The following is a 14833-nucleotide window of genomic DNA, read 5'->3' as shown; positions in this document are numbered from 1 at the left end:
CATGGCTTGTTTATTGTTCAGTCCAAAAGACTTAGCAAATTTCCCATTGATATCAAAGTTGAAGTGAAGTAGCAAAACCCTGAAGCATATTTTCTTTTTTTGTGTTCTTCATAGTCTTTGCTGTTCCTTCTCCTAGGTATACATGCATCAGAGGGAAAAAATTAAGTTTCAACTTCATTTACCTTTGCTGGAACTGTGTACATTTGTTGATTTTTGTCACACTATTAGAAGTTAATAAGAGAAGGCTTTTGTATAGAAGAAAGGCTAATTTCTTGATGTATCAGTCCAAGGAGAACCGTCAGTGTGTCATAGGGATGGGACTAACCTGTAATACTATTTCCACACTCTGTATATTCCCCCCTTCCTTTCACTAGAACAGGATGGAGACAAACATGACAACACACAGTCTTACCTTCCTTTATAGCTTCATTATCAAGTGATTCCAGGATTTCATTTCTCTTCTGCTGGTTCCCTGCCAGAGTGAAAGCATAGGCCAGCAGGGCCTTGGTGTACACAGAGTTATTCCTTCCATTTTGTTCTGCTGTCTTCCAGGATGACTCTAGGCAGCTCAGGGCTTTGGAGACAACAGGATGCTGTTGGCAGAACAATGATACCCAAACTACGTGAAAAGGGTTCTAGCAGGTCCTGGGACATACACAGAGCTTATAGGCATTTGTGTTTTTCAAATCAATCCTTCCTCTTCCCTCCCTTGTCCTCTCTTCTTGCCTTGTGTCTTCTACTTGTCATTAATAATCTGTCTATCTATTCTCTAACTTTGGAAGTGATTCCTTTTTATAAACTGTGTTCCATTTAAAGCACAGACTATTAGGGACAGTATTAGAGGCCATGTTCTCAGGTTGGTTCTTGGAACATATCCATGTTTCATTGAATACCAGGACGCTCATTAATGCAATCTGAAATACAAAGCATTGTGTAAACAGAGAGCTGCCATGTGGTCCAGAGAGGGTAGCAAGCCACAGGCTTTGCAGCAGTTTGGGACGCTGGGGAAGTACCTTGGTACCTACTGTAGCTGGGAATGAACTCTCCAGAAGGGCAATGGTTATGTAGGCAGTGAGGGTCACTTCATCGTCTACTCCCCCCTGCAAACAAAATGGAGGGAAAAAGGCAAAATATTCACCCAGCAGTCCACCAAATGTCTCCCTGCTCATGGCCAGTCCACTGTATTCAAAGGAAGTTCTCATTCATATCCCCTTATTAAAAAGTACATTCCCAACTAGAGATGCATTCCTGTGGTAATTAGTAGGAGCTGACTCTCAGGTGTTAGTAGGTCGCCGTGTTTATCATGTTCAGAAGATCACCTTCATGGCATTGTTGAACAGTGATCCAGAGCTCCTGAAACAGCCATTGTCCTGCTGCTGCTGGGAGAGCCAGTTGAAGGCATGGGTGATGTGTGCTTCATCGATGAAGATGAAGGCTCGAGCTTGGGCAAAAGACTTGAGCACAAAGGCTGTGAGCCTGGTGGGGGAGGGAGAGTGGGGAGATGAAGCTTTTGCTGGGAGGCAGTACCCTCAAATGTGGGTTTACAGGTGTCCACACATGTACTAATTGGTCTAAGGGTCTCTGAGTGCATGACCCTGGGCAATATCTCAGGTACGGCAAAGCAGTCTTCCATTCCTGGTTCCCTTGGATGTGAACACAGCACAGTGTGGTTCCTGGGGCTTCCTGGTTTCTTTCCCATTTCTTCTATCTTGCTCCCTCTGGTGTTTTCCTAATATGCGTGCACCCTCATATTAAGTTTGTTTTTCCACTTGCCAATGATTTTCTTTCATTATTAAGAAAACTCTCCTCTCCTACAACCGCAGCTACACATTATCTGCCTCAAAAATGGTGTCCTTCTCCTTGGCTTACTTCCTGTTTCCACCAGTCGCTATTCCCTTTGTCACCTGTTTGCTTTCTGTCTGTGTGTCCCTTCTCAATAATACATTCCTATGTAATGCAAGGTCACATGAAGAATGTCAACAGCTTTTCAAGGCTCAGTTATGATCATCTTTTGAAGCTCAGTAATATGTAACCAGGCATTTAATGATGAAAGATCTTTGTGAGAAATGAAAGCACCAGTGGATTGAATTCAGTAAAACACAAGATTCAGAGTCAAAGCAGATGAGGCTTGAGACAGTCTCAGTTCTGCAATACATGATTTGTGCTACGTCAAACATTTCCCTCTCAGGCCAAGGTATCAGTTATGCTTCCATGAGATAAGTTGCATGTATAGCTGCCATAAGGACCAAGGGTTGAACAAGGCCTGGCACACAGTGGACTCTTCTTACCAAGTGTTCCCTTGATTCTGGCCATTTCGATCCCCGAAGGCACTATAGGAGCCATCTTTGTGTTTGTAGTTCAGCTCCCTCTGATAACCTGGAATAGAAGTGTGTGTTTTAAAGAAAGTAATGCAGAAGAGAACAGCAGGATGTAATTCTGAAACCTGAGACCTTCATGAACTGTGGCTTAAAGAATTTCCTTGGAATCCTGCTCAGCTTCCCCCTCCAAGGCTAAGCCCAATTCTAGTGAGAACATTTGCAAGAAAAAAGTGGGGTTTGTTAGCCTTACTGACCAGCATTGAGGTAATCAATGGCCTTGGTCTTGATCTTCTGAGTCAGCTGCTGAGTTTCATTCAGATATTTCAGTACATAGATGTTAGGAGCAAAAAGGACCATGTTCTGCTCCCCACAGCCATAGGGCATGTGGAGAAGATTTTGGGTGTTTTTAATGGCTGAACTCAAGATATCACCTGGAGATGAGAGAAGTGACATCAGAATAGCCATTATCTTCAAGAACAAAATAACACCTTCAATAGAATTGCTTCTATGATGTGAAGGAGTTTCAAGGGTGAGGGGTCCTGGGGGAAAGCAGTGGATATTGAGGGGATAGAGACCAAAGAAGCATGGTAGAGGTCAAGGGTAATAGTTCAGAAGCTGCATTTGGAATCACGGTGGGGCAGGACAGTGGTAGTGACTGCTGTCCCAAGTCCTCCAGGGACGGACTGACTCACCCAACACAGAGAAATGGGCTCTGGCTGAATCGTTCACTACTGTTGGTGGGAGCACCAGGGACAATTTTTCAGATAGCTCAGCATCTTAATAAGAAAGGAAAAAGGGGAGATAATCATCTCTGTTCTCTGCATTTCCAGAGTCCCCTATGGCCATTCGAATTAGAACCTTGCCTTAAGCTTTCAATACTTGCCTCCCTAGACAAATGATCTTGATGTAAATATCACAACTCCACATTGCCTGGAACTACTGGTTTGTCAGGCTCCGTGGCTCCCCCTCTATCACCCATTGTTTTCAAGCAAAGCACCTGTCCAAAATGAAAGTCTGAGTCTCTGTGATCTGTGTGCCTCTGCTTCTATCAATGTCTATTTAGTTAATTTAACAAACACATGAAAATGTTCTTATTTATTGAATTTTGGTTTAGGTAAATCCTGCTTGTGTGTGTTTTCTGGGAATTAGAAAACTCCCCCATAACCTTGGCTCATTGGCAAGCCTTGGGACATTTTCCTTTCGTAATGATTGATGTGGCAGGGTCCAGCCCAGGGTGGGGGGTCTCTCATGTGAGCTGGTGGTCCTGTGGAGTATAGGAAAGCAAACTGAGCAAGTCAGGGAGAGCAAGCCAGTAAGCTGCTTTCCTCCATGGCTTCTGCTTCAGTTCCTGCCCTACCTTCCCTTTGTGATGGACTGTGATCATGAGAGCTGAAATAAACCTCTCCTCCCCAAGCTGCTTTTGGTCATGGTGTTTTATCAGTGATGGAACTTTAAATGATGCACTGGATGAATAAACTCCACTATGTCAAAATTAGGGGAGTGGATAAATCCCAAGCCAGCTTTTGTTCTTCCTGAGTATCCTGAGTTGCTTTGGGAGGTTTCACTGTTTACGGCTACACTGCTGTCCAGGATGGCTTTTCTATGGTCAGGTGATGTATGGATCACTTTGTGAAAACATAAGTATCAGGAGAGCCAGAATGACCTGTGGGAAGAATAGGGCATTTGTTATCCTATCCTGGCCACTTTTTTCAACAATCTCCAGGGAAAATATTGGAAAATATTTAATGAATTTTAGTAGTGTATGATGATTTTCTTCTAACCAGTGTGTTAGTAACTGTCACTTTAGTTCATCCCTTTTACAAAGAAATTTTCTTTATTTCATCTCTTTTGTTAACTTTCATAAAATAATGGATTTTGCATTAAATTAAACTATTATTCCATTTAAAAAATTCTTCTGGCTAATATGTTTTGAGCAGGCACCATGTCTACACACTAATAGAGGTCCTGGGAACACAGTCATTATTGTGAGTGGACAGCCTCTACTCTTCAGCTTTTCCTTTACAGGGGCAGTGAGCTTCTCCTTGTGTGATATGTTTCTGTATTTCCTTTGAAATCAGCTTCCAGTGAGGAGCAGGGTTAAAAAAACTGGTCATAAAAACAACCATTACAGAAAAGTGCATGCTAACGGTACATCATGATGAAGCTTAGTTTGTAAGTGAAATATAATTGAGTCATAAAAGTCCTTGTTTTTATTTATGATCTAAAACAAAACAAAGACGGTCCTTCCAAAGATATCCTTCGTATTTCCACCCCAGCCCTTCCCCATTTTAAGAAATATGTGACTGTGACCTCTTCTTAGATATTCCCTACATGTAAGTTTCTAAGTACTGAGATGGGCTAGATGAAAAGATCTCTGTGTTCTAAAGAAAAAGGCTACAATGAACTCTGAAGTCCCAGGTGGAACTATGAGTATACTCTTGATAGCTACATCAGGCAGGTGACGATCGTGATAATTTCTGAGACTCAATTTTGTTGATTCTTTAGTGGTTATAAGGAACATAAGATCTTGGTTTTCTTACAGGAATATTGCCGGGGACCTAAGTAGACAACCCAGGTTACTCTCTTACTGCCGTCTTGAGGGCTCCTCACCTGATGCACAGAGCAGGGAACTGAAGGTGTGCTCCTCCTGAATTCCTTCAGGCTTGGATGGAAAGACACAAAGTTCAGACACGAGAAAATACTGAGTGTGAAAACACAAAAATGCTGGAGACTTTTTTTTTTGAGTGACAGTTTCTTTACATGTGAGGTCATGGGCTGGAATTAGATGATTTAACTTTCCACCTTTCAGGAATGGCATAAATGGGAAAATTTGGCCATGCCAGATTAAAAATAAAGTAATAGAAATGATAACAGTGAAAAGAGAGGGTGCATGATAAGATTGAAAGAAGGAGTTAGAGCTCTAAGAAGGTAAACTGGCATAGACCATCCCCCAAGCTTCAGCTCAGAGAATAGAAAGGGAAAAACAAACAAACAAACAAACAAACAAACAAACAGAACACATGCTGATGGAAAAGCATGGGCTTGCCAGGTGCCATGAAATATCTCTAGGTCACATGTTATCATCTTTTATTTTTCACCTAGACATTGTCAACATTGCTTCACTTTCTGGACTCAGCACACTGTCAGTCGAGGAGGTTACTCACCTCAACAATCAGGACTTTGACAACTGTGTCCTTTCTCCCGGTGTCAGGGACTGTGGCCACCTGAGAACCACAGGGCTCTGGGGACTGCAGCGCCTCTGCAGTCACAGAGAAATTCACATTCCCTGAAACACATGGTCCATAGAGCTGAGCTCAGATGTGCCAGGAACTCAGCGTTTGCTAAATCCCCAAGATCTGCAAGGTATCCTCAGTGTCTGAGCAGCTCAAGGGCTTGTCCTGTCTTCATGAAGGGGTTAAGTACGGGCCAGAAGCAGCAGTGACTGAGAGTCCTTTGGGGGCCCATGAGAAGGATGCAATCTAGGAGACCTGCCTACACCCACCCTTCCTGGGTAGAGTCCCCTTGCAAACTTTTCACTCACCTAGAGACTTGGGAGTCACCAACCAGGACGTGGTGTGCCTCCCGTTGGCACAGACGCAGTAAGAATCTTGGGCTTTCTCCACTGGGACAGCTGTGAAATCTTGAGAGGCTGCCAGCTGCACACCCAGCTGTGGTCCCACAGGGAAAAGAAATAGCAAAGATGTTACTATGCAAGGACAGCATGCATGGAGGAGGTAGGTGAAATTGTGTGAGGGGGACTTGTGTTAGAAAGAGAGCAGGAGGGGCTGGTGGAAAACATGTGCCTAAAGTGTCATATAAGCTGACACAGAAGGCTTGCATGAATTTCATATGCACATACATGCCTAGAAAGTTATTTTGCTGTCATCTGTGTATTATCTACCCAAACAATTATGGAGACAATTATATATTTCTGTATTCATCTTTGTTTTATTTTGATGACAGAAATATTCACTGTACTAGAAATATTCATTGTACTTCTGAAATCTTCACCTACTTCTAAGAAGAGCAAAATCCATTGTAATAGGGTATCCTGCAAGAACCTTATAGACTTATGTGGACTGTGTCTTTTGACTGTATACAGAGGCCACATGGAGTGTCCTGTCTCTGTCAGTACAGAATGTACTGTGTAAATACTGGAGAAATCACCTAATATATCTTATTTAGTGTCCATTTTGGTAAACTCTGCTGTATGCATTTAGCTTGAGTCTGGAGATTAAGCATTTGGAACCAGGTGTTGCTGGCTCCAGTACAGTCCCTTTCTCACTTTCTTCCTTCTTTTCATGTAATTCCTTGTTACAGTTTACATGCATCAGTTGCCTCTTCCCCTGTAGACATGCTTAATTGAGAAAGGTGTTCACCCTGATGCAGGTAGGAAGGTAGTTCAGCACAGTGGCCTTGAGCGTGAAGGCTTCTCCTCGGATCACAGAGTAGGGCATCGTGAGCTCCAGGAAGAAGGGCTGGAAGGCTTGGAGAGAAACCACAGGAGAGAGCCCAAGTCCAGTGTCATTGGACAGGCAGAATACCCCGGCCTTCCACTCAGTGATGGTGTCAGGGACTGTCACTTCCATTTCAGCCACACCTGAGGAGCTGGGAGAGCGAGAATGTGAAGCACAGAAAGGGAGCATGTGTATTAGGTATTTCTCAGATGGTAACCAATGGTTGTGATAAAATACCATACCTCGACTCCTTCAAAGGAGTGATAGGATGTGAACAGTGCAAACAGGACTCCAGATGGAAAATAAAAGGACTTTCTGTAGTCTCAATATTTCAATTCAGATCATAGGCTCATATCACCTTAAAAATCTGTGTGTTAGTGGAAATCTGAACATAGATTTGAAGTTGTCTCGGAACTTCCATCTCCGAAATACCATACAACAACTTCATGGCTTACATGGTCTACTCTATATTTGAGTCTAGTAGCCTACTCCATGAAGGACTGCCTCACTTCCTACTCAACATGGTGTTCCTGAATGGTTTTGAGCATCAAAAAGTTACATGATAATTTTCATGTGTATTTTCTAGGAGTGATGGAAATATGTAAATCTCATGATTGATGGGTTGATATGCTGTGTTTTTTAAGTTAGTCATTTCCTCTGGTTATGACAGAAATTATTAGAGAAATACTAGAAAACAAAGAAAAAATTTCATACCCAGCCCAAAGGATACAAATGGAAAATACTTACTTTACTGTGACTAAATCCCAGATCCAGGTTTCAGGGAAATAGTTTCGAAAGGTCTCTGTAGTTGGATCTTCACGTGGTGAATCTGTATGGAATGGCTTTTCACTTGTCATCATGACTCTGTTATCACTGGAACCTACAAGATCATACATTGTAAAAGACCCTCGGAAGGTGCAATGGACAAAATGAACATTGTACTTGGATCAATGGGAACCAATGTGCAGTGTGAATGTAGCTTAATTTTCAGTTTCTTCTCGGCTGCTAAATACTATTACAGTTACACTGGAAATAATGCACTGAACTGCTCATTTTGGGGGAGTGGGCAACATCTTTGTCAAAAGCAGGAATTATGGAATCTTGGAGAAAACATCAGCGAGTGTAGTTGGAGTTTGATGCATCTTATCTTGGGTTGCATAGTCAGGGAATGTTTACAAATACAATGTTCCCCCTAGGAGTAATGAAGAGCCATACTACTATCTCCCAGGAAACAGGTCCTGTGGCTATAATGAGAATCACTCTGGGCAAGAGCTGAATGGTGTCTACATTATCAGCAGAGATATTCTTGCAGTGGTTTTTCTTCCTCTGGACCGGTAGGATTAACTCATTATTTTAATAGGTTTTCAATTTATATAAAAACTGAAAGAGATATAAGTACAAACTCTTGGATCGGAACTAGGAAGTTTATTATTCAAAGCATTGGTTTGAATTTCTATTGAAAAGAAATATAAAGATTTAAAGCTGGCGACAGAACTCATTGGCACAGAAGACAAGTTCCTGAACAGAACACCAACAGCACAGGCTCTAAGAGCAACAATCAATAAATGGGACCTCATGAAACTGAAAAGCTTCTATAAAGCAAAGGACACTGTTGTCACAACAAAACGACAGCCTACAGACTGGGAAAGGATCTTCACCAACCCTATATCTGACAGAGGGCTAATATCCAGAATATATAAAGAACTCAAGAAGTTAACAACAAATCAATTAATCCAATTAAAACATGGTGTACAGAGCTAAACAGAGAATTCTCAATAGAAGAATATCGAATGGCAGAGAAACAAAGAAATGTTCAACGTCCTTAGTCATTAGGGAAATGCAAATCAAAACGACCCTGAGATTTCACCTTTCACCCATCAGAATGGCTAAGATCAAAGACTCAAGTAACAACACATGCTGGAGAGGATGTGGAGAAAGGGGAACCCTCCTCCACTGCTGGTGGGAATGTAAACTTGTACAACCACTCTGGAAATCAATCTGGTGCTTTTTTCAGACAGTTGGGAATAGTGCTACCTCAAGTTCCAGTTATACTACTCCTAGGCATATATCCAGAAGATGCTCAAATACACAACAAGGATGTTTGCTCAACCATGTTTGTAGCAGCTTTATTTGTAATAGCAAGAAATATCTTTTAAAAGTGTTCATCTTGCAGGCGATCAGGGAAATGCAAGTTAAAACAAGTTTGAGATTTCATCTCATCCCAGTCAAAATAGCAAAGAGCAGCAAAAAAAAAAAAAAAAAAAAAAAAAAAAAAAAAAAAAAAAACAAACCACAAAAACAAAAAACTGTCAGCTAGTGCTGGGGAGGATGCATGGAGATTGGGGGAGGGGAGGGGCGAAGTAAGGAGGTTTCAGGCAGGTATGTGTGTGTGGGGGACCCTCATTTGCTGATGTGGTAATGCAAATGGTGTGGCCACCCTGGAAGTGATTCCCATGAGGGAAGAGGGAAAGCCTTGAAATGGTTAGTTGGTTGACGATTGGAGTGAGAATGTGCCTTTGACTCAGGTGCATTTATTTATTTATTTATTTATTTTTATTTTTATTTTATTTTATTTTTTTACTATCCTCCTCACATTTATTTGCAATGCCTGATTTTTCCTTCTCTTCTTCATCCCTAATACTTAGGAAATTCTCTTTACCTCTCATGACAGTCCTACAAAACTTCTTCAGATGCAACGATTCTGTATTATAGGAACTACTGCACTTTGTCTGTTTTTCCACACTGAAGGAAGGGCCTCCAGCCTTTAACTTCCTTATAGTACCAGCAGACAACTGGGCACATTTTGCTCAGGTAAGTTTGTGTTCTTTCTTATTTGGATGCTCTATGTGCGCAACAATTTTATTTTCCCATCTTTGACATATAATTCACATTTACTTTTTCTTGAAATACAAGAAATTTGTTACTTTACCTTTTGTTAAATAATATGCAACACGACTACATTCTATAGGATGTCTGATCTTCAAGTTGGTGAAGGCCTCTAAACCTGTGTCCTAGAAAGGAAATTGTTAATTAAGCAAAATATCTCAAATTTCTGAAAAATAAATAGTGATTATAAAACTACAGTAACTAAACCAGATATAGTTTTACGTGTTCACGTAGAATTTCTATTCCAATTGTGCTTTTCTTGCTCTTTAGAGAGCGCATCGAGGAACACAGAATTCACAGTGAGGCCTGAATGTGGGCCTTCTTTCTGATACAATGTGTTACTTTAAAAAGTCACTCAGTCAAGCATGGTGGTGCATGTCTTCAATTCCACCATTTGGGAGGCAGAAGCAGAGGCATAGGAAGGCGGATCTCTGTCATTTGAGGTCAGCCTGGTCAACAAAGTCAATTCTAGGACAGCTAGAGCCACAAGTGAGAGCTTGTCTCAAAAAGCCAGAGTAACAAAAAGAAAAACTCACTCACCCACTCTGTGCCACTTTTGTCAATAGAGAGAAAGAGTTAGCCTCGAACGGGCACTTTCCAAATGCAGTTTTTGGAATGCTTGGGATTGAACCCATGGCCCACAGGTAAGGTGGGTGGCCTGACAGTGACTTACATCCCAGCCTGACTCTAAAATTCTTTACCAATAAAGCATTTCATTAAACCTAAATAATTCACAGACAGCATGTTTATGGATAATATGGCTTACCTCTATGTGGTCATAAACTTCCTTGTCATTTATGCTTGGTTTTGAGTATGTGACATCATCAACAGTCCTATCTCTAACCTTAGAACAAATATAGCCTGGAGAAAACTGGTGGGATCTTGGAGTAAGGTCCTTGTGCTGCATCTCTGGCAGATTGTAGATCTGAAAGACACAGGAGACATGGAGGCCCTCTTTCTTGGTAGACATGAAAAGAACGCGATTAGTGTGCTCACTGCAAATCACGTGACTGCTCAAGAAATGGCTGTAATCATTGAAAGGACAGGCGCCCAAAGTATGGATAGGGCAGAGTGCAGGGAGCAAGGGAACACCACCTTGTTTTTTGTCATAACCCTTCAGGCAGTATGTACATTTTTTAACTAACTGCCCATGTTTGTCAGCTGAAACAATTTGCTCCAGAAATCTCTTATCTAATAGATTTGGGGAGAGTCAGAATCAAAAAGAAAAACATTTAAGCAGTATTCTTTCTAAAGCATTTTCTGCATGTGAGTCATAAAATCTCAATGTAAATAAAATTAGATTCCAGTTTAACTTACATATTAGTTTAAAACTGGTAAGTTTCCACCATTATCTGGACTAAAGATTCTGTTTTTAAATTCAAGTATGTCTCTTAGTTTTGAAAACATGCTATTAGGCAGAATCAATCAAAATTTTAAGCTATTACAGACATCATGTAACTATTCCTAATAAATCCTATTCTTATTTCAATATAGAGAAGAGCTTTACTAGCATTTAGTTGGCAAGACTCCTGGACATAGTTTATGGTTTCATTTGTGCTTCTGAGATTTTTCAAAGCAAGTTGAGAACCTTGTATTACAAAATTTAAAAGTTTAAGTCATTATATCTTTTTCTCATTGGTAAACTCTTGAGATGTACAAGATTCCATGTGTATACACTTTCATTCAGCTCCCACAGGCAGTGTCACCTCATCATGAGCTTGTGAAGGGCACAAGCCACTCCTAGGCTAGGAGGATGCAGTCCTGACACAGAGGGCCTGGGTCACACACAAGCTTTGCAACTCACTGACTGCCTTACTTCCTGGTTTGTCTTGGTTTACCGGATCATGTTTTCTGACGTGTTCCTCTGGTTGTACAATGAAGGATTCCCTAGAGACACCCTTAGAATCAAACGCAGTGTATGTACATAAAGAGCCCTGGTGGCTGATGGCTGCTTTATCAAAACCAGGGCCTCCTCCTGCTCAGAGCCTCTTGTTGGCCTCCCTTGGGCAGAGGCTGATGGGGACTCACCCAGGAAGGGGAGAGCTCAGCTTCAGGCCTCAGGAGCAACACGCTTTGGTCCACTGCTCTCAGGCCACAGAGGGACTGAGGAGAAGCTGTGACACGCAGATGGGCCTGTGAGGCAGGGAGACTTCGGGCTGGGTTGAAGCTCAGGTCCACCTGTGGGAAGGGAAATCAAGCTTAGTGGGTCTTCCAGCTCTTGCAGCCCTGAAGCCTGCCACGTGGAACCACTGTGTAACTCTGCACACACATCTGTGTTTCCAGATTGTGAGAACTATGGGAAGCTGAACTGAGGCTCTTTGCTTCCCCTTTCTCCACTGATGGAGGAAAACAGGAGATGTGTCAGTCAAAGTCTGAGGCAACTAGTGACCATTTCAGCTTCCTAAAAGTTGTGCAAATAGCTCATGTTTGGCATGTGTGCACATATATGTGAGTGTGATATGTGTGCACATGTATGTGCGTGTGGTATGCCCATGTGTGTGCAGGTGCTTGTACCCATGCACCTAGCAGAGGCCGGTAAGGGTGTGGGTGTCCTGCTCATTCTCCTTATTCTCTTGAGACCTCTGGAGGTAATCCCGCAGCTACAAATCCAGGAATTCTCCTGCCTCTGACCTCCACACATTGGGGTTGTAGGAGCCTCCAGTCATTCCTCACTGTCACATGAGTGCTGGGAGCTGAAGTCAGCACAGCAGGTGCCTACACCCACTGAGCCATCTCTGCAGCCTGGAAGTTGCCCAATTTTAAGGGCCTTTCCATGATAAGTCTAACGCCTGGGGTGGAAAAATCAGTATTCTAATTGGAGGTATGTCTATATTTCTCTCTTCATCTCATCTCCCTCTCTGTCTCGCTATCTATCATCTATCATTCATCTCTCAACACTTCCAGGGGAGTGACACAAATAACTGTGAGCTGGGCTGTATTGAAAGGGGACGGGTTACTACTGTTCTTCCACTGTGACATTAAGATGGCTCAGTGGGTAAAGGCAGCTGCTGTCAAGCCTGGTGACCTGAGCTTGATCTTCTGAACTCATGTGAAAGAGAAAACAGACTTCTCAAAATTGCTGTTTATGTTCATTTGCACATGTGCACATGTAGATAAATACAATAAATATTTTAAGTCCAACGACTTTGAATTAGTAAGTTATTAAGGATTCAGTTCCCTTTCTTGCTCCCTACTTCCTTGCTTCTTTTCTCTTCAACCTCCAACCAGTTTGGGGATTGGTGAATTGAAATCTGGTCCTCTGGTGCTGCCTCCATCTTTGCCACTGGGGCACACGTTTGAAATCTGTGTCCTTAATACAATTTCCACCTTTCTGAATAGAAATTTCAGAAAATAAACTCCTCACTTTGTTGAGAAGACACTTTTCAATCTCAAATTTTGCAGAGTCTGCAATCACTTCTCCATCAGGCAAGATGGCGTAGATGAGCATTTTAGCCACAGGGGCCATGCCAAACTCCACGGGGATCTCCAAGGTGAAGTGGCCTTTCACTGGACCTGGAGGGACTGGGAAGAGATGGTGTTGGGTCAGAATCCTGACAGGAAACAGAGATTCTGAGGACTGCCTGCATGTGAAGACATTCCTGCTGCTCTGTGGGCAATTGTTGGCATGCTAATATCTCAGGAGGGCACAGGAAGCTCACTTAAGATCGCTTCCAGGAAGATGTTCATTGTAAAAAGTTATATTGCTTATTTATAGCTAATCACATTCTATCCTTTTGTCTCTTCTACATCTCAACATCCCAAAAGCACCCGTTAAGATATTCCTGTTATGGAGTCTACCGCAGAAAGCATCTGAAAGACTCTACCTAGCAGTGCTCCAAAATAGATACTAAGACTCACAACCAAACCTTTGGCAGAGTGCAGGGAATCATATGAAAGAAGGGGAGTTTGATGTGGAAAGGATAGGAGCTCTACAAGGACCAAAGGTATCTGGGCACAGGGTCTTTTCTGAGATGGACACTCAACCAAAGTCCATGAGAGGATAAAACCTAGAACCTCTGCTCGGATGTGACCTGTGATAGCTCAGTAATCAATTGGTTTCCCATAGTAAGGGGAACAAGGACTATTTCTAACAGGAACTCAATGACTGGCTCTTTGACCTCCCCACCTCCCAAGGGAGGAGCAGTACTGTTAGGTCACAGAGGAGGACTTTGCAGCCAGTCCTGAAAATACCTGACAAAAGGGAGTCATATGAAAGGGGAGGAGGTCCTCCCCTATTAGTGGACCTGGAAAGGGGCAGGGAGGAGATGAGGGAGGGAGGGTGGGATTGGGGAGGGAATGAGGGATACAACTGGGATACAGAATTAACAAAATGTAACTAATGTGAAAAATAAAATTATGGAAAAAAAGATATTCCTGTTATAAAAAGAGATGAAACAGCCTAGATTGATGTTTCATTTATTAATGAGATAAGAGGAAGGATAATAGAGATGATAGCCTGGTGCTTACGGTGCTGATAATTAATGATTATCTCAGAAGAGCAAACCACATTTGATAATACCAAATGTATCAGTGTTGTTAAACTTTTTCTCAATGAAATGTTCACAGTATTTACACTTCTTGAGAGAAAATTATGCAGTTTTTGAAGTCTCTATTATTGTCCCATTTCGTGTTTGCAGAAGAAATAACTAGAAGAACTGACTGGATATTTTATGAAATACGTAAACAGTGTTTATAATTGGTCAATGACAAAAAAGCCACTGTTAAAGTCAATTTGTTGAGCATGTAGTAAGTACCTGCCACTTCTAGAAATTACTTGGAAAATATTTGTGAAACTACAAATGTAAATCTGTGTGCTTAATGCAGTTGATAATGCAGGAGGAGAAGTGGATAATACATAGGTACATTATAGAAAATATGTTTGCATGAGGTAAGTGCTACTCGGGAAGGAAAGGATGTCAAGAAAGTGTGCACCGAAAATGCCAGGATTCAGTAGTTACTGGGGATTTAAATAGGAGCAGGTGGAAGAGGTCTGATCGGGAGAGTCACAGTTGAGTCAATTCATGGTAGAACTGAGCAGATATCATCAGGATATGACAGGGTGATTTCACTCATAAAGTCACTGCAGCTATGATTCCCTGTTCTAGACCTTCAACATCAAGCCGGTCAACACTGGAGCATGGATGGGAAGGGGGACATGAAGACTCACTCTTA

The 14833-nt window shown here is 42.0% G+C and overlaps 1 protein-coding gene across 3 annotated transcripts in view; it reads right to left on the bottom strand.

Moving 5' to 3' along the window:
- The window catches only part of LOC110543419 (murinoglobulin-1-like), a 53124-nt gene that overhangs the window by 12976 nt on the left and 25315 nt on the right, over positions 1–14833 (bottom strand). Inside the window, exons 14-28 of one of the 3 annotated variants that reach the window (XM_060384153.1) lie at positions 13026–13183; positions 11690–11839; positions 10428–10586; positions 9705–9786; positions 7523–7655; positions 6698–6926; positions 5860–5986; positions 5483–5604; positions 4929–4980; positions 3011–3094; positions 2573–2749; positions 2289–2376; positions 1320–1476; positions 1014–1100; positions 413–593 (exon numbers count right to left, since the gene is read on the bottom strand). In XM_060384153.1, coding sequence (XP_060240136.1) covers positions 413–593; positions 1014–1100; positions 1320–1476; positions 2289–2376; positions 2573–2749; positions 3011–3094; positions 4929–4980; positions 5483–5604; positions 5860–5986; positions 6698–6926; positions 7523–7655; positions 9705–9786; positions 10428–10586; positions 11690–11839; positions 13026–13183 — 1986 coding nt within the window. The remainder of the gene's footprint in view (positions 1–412; positions 594–1013; positions 1101–1319; positions 1477–2288; positions 2377–2572; positions 2750–3010; positions 3095–4928; positions 4981–5482; positions 5605–5859; positions 5987–6697; positions 6927–7522; positions 7656–9704; positions 9787–10427; positions 10587–11689; positions 11840–13025; positions 13184–14833) is intronic. The other 2 variants (XM_060384154.1, XM_060384155.1) reach the window with 2 other exon arrangements.

The sequence above is a fragment of the Meriones unguiculatus genome, chromosome 5 (assembly GCF_030254825.1).
Source record: "Meriones unguiculatus strain TT.TT164.6M chromosome 5, Bangor_MerUng_6.1, whole genome shotgun sequence".
NCBI classification, from domain to species: Eukaryota; Metazoa; Chordata; class Mammalia; order Rodentia; family Muridae; genus Meriones; species Meriones unguiculatus.
The sequence above is the reverse complement of the archived record's forward strand: the minus strand, read 5'-3'. Positions and strand labels throughout refer to the sequence as shown.